Source organism: Patiria miniata, unplaced genomic scaffold, assembly GCF_015706575.1.
Source record: "Patiria miniata isolate m_02_andy unplaced genomic scaffold, ASM1570657v1 HiC_scaffold_1, whole genome shotgun sequence".
Lineage (NCBI taxonomy): Eukaryota > Metazoa > Echinodermata > Asteroidea > Valvatida > Asterinidae > Patiria > Patiria miniata.
Genome location: NW_024037047.1, coordinates 25016954 through 25026336, shown reverse-complemented (window position 1 = coordinate 25026336; position 9383 = coordinate 25016954). Strand labels below are relative to the sequence as shown.

General features: G+C 40.9%; 1 protein-coding gene across 1 annotated transcript; it reads left to right on the top strand.

The window, feature by feature from the left end:
* The first annotated feature begins 530 nt into the window (after positions 1–530).
* Positions 531–7794, top strand: LOC119732152. The gene is made up of 7 exons (XM_038205564.1): positions 531–612; positions 1446–1772; positions 2044–2382; positions 2563–2883; positions 3030–3389; positions 3834–4004; positions 4523–7794. The coding sequence occupies exons 1-7, from the start codon at positions 531–533 to the stop codon at positions 7792–7794; spliced, it is 4872 nt and encodes a 1623-aa protein (XP_038061492.1).
* The last annotated feature ends 1589 nt before the right edge of the window (positions 7795–9383 follow it).

The window sequence follows — 9383 nt, the reverse complement described above, 5'->3', positions numbered from 1 at the left end:
CAATTGGGCGCATTCCGGGCCGTAACGCCCCTTTAAAGTACACTGACTTTGGGTTTAAAATGTGAGTTTCCGGTCATTTCACTCGTTTGTTTCCTTTCAAAAGTATCGCTCCGTTTATAACATTGTCAGTTCTTTGTTCATGATTTGCCCGTGACGTTTTCTTTTATGTAGTAGTTAGGTTTTAGCCTATAGAGAGAGGATTTGATTTTGTGATATTGGGTCCCCCTCCCTTTTTAACTGAGGGCGATTCCATAGTATTTAAATTTAAGTTTAGCTGATCCAAATTGATATCCCTTGTACAAGCATTTTTTTGATTATCAATGTTATGTACCCTATTTTCTCAGAAAAAAAAAACATGATTTGTTTTTTAAAAAGACTAATATAATTATGAAGACTGTTTCCATATAGGCGCAGTAAACACATTCGCATATTATGTGACATCGTGATTCAGCATGCACAAGTTGTAATCCATGCTCAATGGTATATATATGATTCTTTTTCTGCAGTGAACTTGATAACATCTGGGCATCATGGCGGTTTGGTACACAACAATGATTCTGTTAACACTTGGACTCTGTGCTGCAACCTATAATATATGCCCAGAAAACTCCGGTAAGAGTCTAATTGTCATTTTTCGTCCATTTTCACACCTTGCTCATTGCAAAACCTTCGTTCAAATTTCACGGGAAAATTGACACGTATTTTCACACGCGGTTTAATTTAGCGAAAATATTGTCCACTCGCGTATTTTGAAAACATTTAGGCCTGCACGAAATCAAAATGATCCAACTGCGAATTAGAAACGATACTCGTAACCGACTTTCTGTAACTCAGGAAATGGACGAGGAATTATGTTGCGAAATTGGACGTGCAAAACTGTTAATGTTTTAATAAGCCTCTTACCAAGCCAAAACTAACTACTTTTGATATGGGTCACACTCATGCTACTATTTTAGTCTGAGGATCGGACATTCACGTGTGCAGAGCCACACGAACGATCGTCTGATAATCGTAACATTCAAATCTTACGCAACCCCCGCGCGCCAGCCAATCGGAGTCGACTTTAGAAACTGTGACGTCATTTCGATCAGAACTGTTGACCAATCTGTTTATTTTATTGGTCAGTTTGGCTGTCATTCTAAAAAGAACATTGGGTTACGGACGACCCGATAGAAGGCGATGAATGGTCAGAATCTAGATGTCAAGACGCATTCTTATTTTGCATAATTAATCACCGAATCTGCGCAATAACCATAGACGCTTGTATGCAAGAGGTTATTCCTTAGACTAGGCATGATTAATATTGTAACCGTTATAGCACTAAAATTGTCTAAGCGAGCGATTCACAGTCTTTATTTCCCTATTTTTTTTACAGAATAACTTTCAGATTCCTAAGAACTTTGTATAATTAATGATACACATGCAACGTTGTTATTTGTTTTCAGTTAACAGTACTCATAGTGCTTTTGGTGCAACCAATTACGTTCAAAAAGGCGTGTGGCACCAAGTACCTTGCCCGTCCTTTCGTCCCGATGAGGCTATTAGTCGGGTCATTTGGTACAAACAGGACAGTCCCACGACTCCTGAGCAAACGTTGATCACTCACAAACATAACGCAGACTACCCAGAGAGCGACAGGTACGCGTTCGGGACGTCTGGTTTCAGCCTCGTCATTGAAGGTGTCGAGGAGAGTGATGGAGGAAGGTATCTCTGTCAAGTCTTACCACGTGACACAATATCTCGACTTGAAGAAATCAGCATCCAAGTTATAGGTAAGCTGTTTTTTTTTGTTTGGTATTGTTGACATAATATTTCCCTAGAGGGTATAGAAGGCACCTATCTAAAGTTTGTGATTAGATTCGGACTCTATTGGAGGCAGAGGCAGATTGAAGATAATAATATTCAATTCTACAATACATATTTCCCCTCATTGAAACTATTATTGATTGCTCTACAAGAATACCCTAGCGGCTTAAGATATCACTTTTTTCCAGTTTCCATCGATAACACAGTCAAATAATAGCCGATATTCATCTCTAACAGGTGACACCTTTCCAGGAGGCAGTGGTCAGGCATCTTCCACTGCTAGTTTCCAGCGAGGACGCAGACAGACGCTACTGTGTGAGTGCGCGTCACAGACACCAGAAGTAGTGTATTGGTCAACGGGAGAGGGCGGCACTACAGATACACAGATCATAGCTGCTCGTTTCTCCGATGGTACTACCCTGCAGATTCAACATGGCGCCGATTTCAACGTTGGTAGTGACGCTTCACTTACAATCAACTCCCTAAATGACGTGCAAGATGCACAGAGATTCTGGTGTCACGTGTTCCAGTCAGATGGTACTCTCAGAAATTGCGACACCAATGCCCAGATATCAGGTAATGCCAAAGGTATGTTAATCGAAGGGAAAACGTGGTGCTTTTTTCGATGACGAAGTTAATTTTGCCACAAAAAATAAAAAAGAAAGAAAGAAAACTAAACAAGAAACATTTTCTCAACTAAATTTCTATTATCGATTTGAAACGGTTGCTCCACACTTTACTCTTTCTTTGAAGTAGACGAGATGGAATCAGCGAGTGATGCACTGAAGGCCTCGGAAAGATCTTTCTACCTGCGAGACGACTCACAGCAGATACTCCCTTGTCTGAGCTGGACACCTGGCGACACAGCTTGTGAGGTGGAGTGGAGTAAGCTCGACAACCCAGATCGACAAATCCTCAGTTACAACCTGTCGACTGGTGTCGTCGATTCTAGTCCTGAATTAGATCTCGCCAGTGACTTTGGTTTGGTGATTCAGTCAGTTGATGATGACCATGCTGGCGTGTATCGATGTGCTGTGGGAGATGAAAACCAGATAGATGTTGAAGTCCGAGTGATAGGTAGGTATTTGGATTGAGCTTGCAGCTGAGACTTCAGATTTCTAGTTTTATGAAGATTACCATTTTGTCTGTCATATCTGCAAGGTTTCATATGCAGGCATCTTTCCAACTTATTTTTTCTCTCTCATTATGCTTTCTTACTATAGGGGATCGCTTTCCATTGGATGGAGGTAGCGCTAAAGAAGGTGACAGCGTGACCATCAAACCTGAAACTAGATTTTCTCTTCAATGTCCGGCTCTCTCAGACATCTCCTTGACAACGAAGGCAACTTTGTTCTGGTCCTTTGGTGCCAATGATGCAGAGTCTGCCACTGTGATCGGCACACTGAATCTACCAGATGGTCCCCAGAAGATGTATGATCTTGGAAAGGACTGCCTCGGCATATCAATGGAGGGCGCTCTGCTCTTTAATAACTGTTCCCAAGATGATGATGTCAGATACTGGTGTCATGTCTTCCCTGCGAATGATAATCTGATCAGGTCTTATGTGGATGTGTTGATAGAGAGTAAGTTTATGCCTTCCATGACGTCACATCTTGGTACCATGTTTGTCGGTTGCTGGTCTCATCAAAATTATCATACGTGGATGTATTTATCAATACAATGTAGTATATGTTTACTTTTATCTTTTGAAAGAAACAAGTGACTGCTCTATCGTGTGAGGAGATCAATAGAAATTATCTGCTAAAGAAAAATTTGATGAAACATGGAACGATGTGCTTTGGCAAAAGATCATCAGAATGACGCTATTAAATCCTCTTTGGGATGCCAAACCATTCTTCTATTTATCTCTGTCAACAGTAAAGGAAATTATTGTGTAAAGAGGTATGTGGGAGTGCATCCTTAGATTCAAGCAATCATTTGATACAGAAAAAAAACGCTCATTGTTGTTTTGGGTAAAGCTGTGGCGTTAATAGTATTATTTTCATTTGATTCCATGTATGCATTAGATTCAAACGGTGGTCCTCGATCGTCCAATGTCTTTGTCATCGCTGTTTGCGTGACTTTATTCGTCATCGTTCTTGGGATTGTTGTTTTCCTGATCTTGAAGCGGCGTCGACGATCTTTGCATTCTAGAGAAGACAAGGAGAAAGGTGATTACAAAAGGCTGGATAAGCAAGGTAAAAAAATTGAAGGGGAACATAAAAAGAGGAATAGTCAAAAGAGAATCTCAGCGAATGTCAGTGAATGCCTCACTGATCTCTATATAGTCTTTATAGAGAGATCAGTGGAATGCCTCTTGTATTTTGCATCCCTGTCAATTTATTTCGACGAACAAGTTTGTTTTGTTTCATTGTTAGCTTATCAGGATGGGTGGGCACGGTACTTGGTGCCATACACCTGGCTGAAGTCAGTACAAACTGGATTGTACTTTCCAACATTGCTAACAAGATTAGATATACACAGACCAGAGAACACGGGCACTATTAAGTATTAATTGTTTCAAGTTTTAATTACAAATATACTTAAAAGTCCGTCTATCCTCAAACGTTTAAAAATGAAACCTTTATGACGAAATACGCGAACAGTTTTGAATAAAACACATACAGTGACTGTAGGATTGGTTTGAAGAGTTCAATAAGACGTGCATGACAATATGCACTCAACATGTTAAGTTTCTCCTGTAATTGTTCGACAGAATCCGTCCCGGAGTTGGATTTGAAGACGCTTGCCTCAAAGATCAAAATGTTTGTGATCAGCAAATTGGGCAGAATTCCTATTACGCCATGGGTTGACGGGGACGATGCTTGCTTCGCATCAATAAGTACAGTCTACAGACCCTTAGAGATGTTCGCCAATGTCTCCTACGGAGGTAGTACTGTAAAGTATCAATTAGACTCGGAGTCTGGTATCTTTGATGATGGTATTCCAGAATTTGCCAGTAAGCATGCTATAATACAAGGTAGACGGGGTTGTGGTAAGACTACGTTTTTGTACAGACTGATATACGACTGGGCCATGGGAAGGGAAGGTGCACTATGGGGTAGTGATCAGATAGTTGTTCTTGTCCCAGCTTGGTTGCTTATTAAAGATAAAACCATCGGTAAAGCAGTCGTTGAATGCATGCTTCCAAAAGACGCAAACATTTCGGCCGAATCTATTAATGCACACTTCGCACGAGACAAAAGCAACCTGACAGTTTTGGTTGATGACTGTAACGACAAGGACGACATCGACGCTGTCATGAAAGTAATGACCGACAATGGATTTCTAGGCTGTCAATTAGTTTTGACCACTGGAAACGTAGAGCTTGCAAAAGCTGCGTCACATAAACATAACATGCGCTATGTCATCATTACCGGCTTTACGTTAAGAAATGCTTTGGAATACATCAATGTAGTTTTGGATACTGCTGAAGTTAGGAATAAAGCTACCCCTGAGCACAAGGCAGTCAAGAGTAAAGCTGAACCGAAATCAGCTTCGACTGCAGACAGAAACATTGAGCAGCATCTGCCCAAGGCGGAAGACTCTCTAACAGTATCAGCTCCTCCAGAAACAAAGGACAGCACGGTCACTGGTAGATATCCTAAGAAGACACCCAGAACACCTACAACAAACAACAAACGAAATCTTCATCGATATCTAGAAGAGTTAATTCTTCAAACGGATATTTCATGTCTCCCAGCTGTCTTGGTAGCACTCTGTCAATTGTCAATCTGGACAAAAGGCGATGCCTTCAAACCTGACGTTACCATGTCAAATGTGATCTTCAGATTGGTCAAGTGTATGTTCGACAGGATGAAAGGGATGGAAGTCGGTGTCAATGAGGGACACCAACTCAGTCTGCTCACAGAAGACCAACTGAACGTACTGGCAGAGCTTGGTAGAGTGGTTTATTCAAGACTCGTTGATAGTTGTTTAAATTATGCGGACTATGCGGAAGAGGACTTCTTGAGTTCGTCAGATAAGGGAGGACATGCCTTGGAAGTTGCAAAAGAAGTTGGACTTATTCGTCCATTGAAGGTTGAGTCCAAAGTAGAATCTACGGAACAAATTACTGAAGCAGATTTATCAGAAGTAGAAATACGGACAGGGTTACTTTGTTGTAAGCGGAAGCAAAAGCAACAAAATGTGGCAAAACGAGATCCGATAGGGCAGGGTACAGAGCTCACCCCTCTGACAAGTCATAATGATGAACGGGTTGGTTTTGTCTTGGAGATTATTGAGCAGCTTTGCGTTGCTGTGTTTATCACACAGAGCACAGGACAAATGAAAACATTGTCAAAAGACACGAAGTTTGGCCACGGGGAGATTCTTCAGAGGTTTTCAAATGTATTCCACTTTGCTATTGAGGATAATCAGTTTGACAGAGAAGCTCTTGTTGATTATTGTGTGAAGCTCATCAGCAGGGGATACAGTGAAGCCAGGCCCTTCCATGATATGTTGCAATTGCAAAAGTTCATAGAGTTGTGTCTCCAGCTAAATTTCGAGGGGCAGTTTGAGGGCGCCTTGAACAAGAAGCTCAAATCGATCTTTCCTGATGGAAGGGTCCGCTTAATTGGGATTTCGAGTTGCAAACTGCGTCTGTTGTCATACCTACTCGAACATGCTCAGCCGGAAGATAAGAGCAAATTGAATGTGAAGTCGATTGAATTGTTACGGATTGGTCAATACGACTGGTCAGAGCTTGTAGAATACATGGAATATTTTAGAACCGGGAAAGGGAAACCTGAAAATAAGAAAAAGAAGATGGAGATAACGACGAAAAAGAAAGCTTCGAAAACAAAAACCGAAGATACTCAACCCTCTTCAACTGGAACCAAACAGGCACGAGCTCCAGAAGCGCAGAAAGGCGTCACAAAACTGTCAACCGATGCCATGGAGATTTATTCTAGCATAAACGAGCCTCAGCCAAACGCAGAAAAGCAACCGAAATCCAAAGCTGACCAAAAAACAATCACAGATCCACGAACCGAAGGTGACAATAAACCGAAACTGGAAGTCCTCCAATATTCACCTCCAGCTGTGAGTGAATCATCAAACAAGGATGGTGGCAATGAGAATGAATCTATTGACTTGTCATTAGATAAGAAAATTGCATCTGATGATGTAATTGAGAGTAACAACGATCAGGCTGTATCGAAAAAGTTGTGTGAGATAATACATTCCAGAAACCACGACATGCCTCAGTTTCCTCCTGGAATGTCAGACGTGAGTGTCCTCCATACTGTGCAGTCGTTCGGTCTACAGGAGCTCTTAGAGTCACAGGCAGGGGAGTGCTACTCATCGGGTGCAGCAAGAGACTTGGCTTGCTACCTTCCTCGTCTGGAAATGCTTGAGAGTCTGGTTCTGGTTGGGACGATTCTGAGTTCAGACGCTATTTGCGACTTGGCGAAAAGGGCTCACCGACTCCAAAACTTGAAGAAGCTGGATCTCCGTTTGAATAGGCAGTTTGATGATAGAGCCTTCGTGGCGGTTACAAATTTACCGCTACATCAGTGCAAAAAGTTGAGGGATCTCAGACTGTCTCTGTACAAAGTATCCATTGAGGGGTTTGATGAGGTTCAGAAGGAAATAAAGGATGGCGAGAATTCGTGGGACAGATTGAAGACACTGTATCTTCTGCATGGATCACCTGCTGAGAAGTTTGTAGGATTCCTCAGCAACAGCTTACAATACTTTCACTTCGTTGAATGTTTTCATTTCTCAGCCGCTTATAAACAAGACAGAATACCGGACAATATTCAGAAGGAGTTCGAACAAAATATGAACAATCCGAAAGTCATGCCAAATCTTGAAGCCCTCGACATTGGTAACATGGAGACACTGCAGGCAAGACTGACGTGCTTAAAACTCCCTAAAAAGAAGAGGGGAACAGTCATGTCGAAAATTGTTGAGACAATCGACATGTGGAAAAAGACAGAAACCGAGAATGAAAAATCCACGACGGCAAGCGAGATTGCAGAGTAAATAGCAGACACGATAGGTGTTCCAGCGGGTATCGTTGCAAGAGCTGCGGTTTATGCCGGATCTACGGCTGTTTTGTCAATGCCCGATATAATCACTTTAGTTAATGTTCAAGTGAATTCCTGGACGGTGATGAAGTTTTGGAAGATTGCATGGCACTCTTACCTTTAAAATCGGTGTTGCGAACGGCAATATTCACAGGAACAAATATCCGTATTTGGGGGCAATATTTAGCAGCAAAAAATATGTACAGAGGGAACGTAAAATAATCCTAGAAGGTAAATTAATGCTTGAAGAATGGAAATGGCAGTTTAATAAGCAAAACAAAAGACAGTTAATCTATAATTAACTGGGTGGTCTGAATTTATGAATGCCAAACGGTATACTGCTGCGTAAGACGAATTTGGCAAATATTGAGCTGATAGCTTTTTGCCACTATTGAAATGTTTCTTGTGTTTTTCTTATATGTTGTACTATTTTTGATGAGTAAACTTTGATGTATTTTAAGAAGCTGTAACTTTAGATATGACTGAATTACGATGTTTGAAATTAAATTATTTCCCCTACTGTAATCAAACAAATTGTCATTGAGTAATAAGTAATGAAATATCTTAGTAAACGACTGCTATTTTAAGATGCAATAATACGAAGTTTATTTTTATGTGAATGTTGATTATGGGATTTTGGATTTTCAGTTGGATAATTTGACCTCCGTTTTGTTACTTAATTATTGTTTGACTATACGCTTTTGAACGTGCGGTTGGTTCGTCGTAACATCTGGACATTACGGATTAACTGCCACATGTATTTCTTGAAATCGTTTCTTGCTTTTTATATAAACGTTCGCAATGGTAACTTTTTTATTGGAATAATCAAAGTTCTTTGATTCTGAATGGTTCACAGTTTCGTAGGTTTCATTTTCTGGATTTGTTTAGTCAGAATGAGCAATATGCTTGAAAACCATCAGTTTGTTGATGCAATAATAACTGTTATTCATTTTTTCATTTCTTTTTTTCATACGAATCTGTTTTGACAAATTTTAATTGTCTGGATTTTCTTGTACATGTATAAAAACTGAAAACAATCTGGAATATTATTTTCCCTATTTTAAGGTTGAACAAAGAAATGGACTTGAGAGGGGTTTGAAACTGCGAGCTCCGGTTCCGGCGGCTGCCCATTTAGTTGTGTAGTTGGTAGGGCGTCCAGCAGCTTTGCGTTGTTGTGTTTATCACTCAGACCACAGAACAAGTGTAGACATTGTCAAAAGACACGAAGTTTGGCCACGGGGAGATTCTCCAGAGGTTTTCAAATGTATTCCAGTTTGCAATTCAGGATAATCAGTTTGACAGAGAAGCTCTTGTTGATTATTGTGTGAAGCTCATCAGCAGGGGATACAGTTTAGCCAGGCCCTTCCATGATATGTTGCAATTGCAAAAGTTCACAGAGTTGTTTTTCCAGCTGAATTTCGAGGGGCAGTGTGAGGGGGCCTTGAACAAGAAGCTCAAACCGATCTTTCCTGATGGAAGGGTCCGCTTAATTGGGATTTCGAGTTGCAAACTGCGTCTGTTGTCATACCTACTCGAACATGCTCA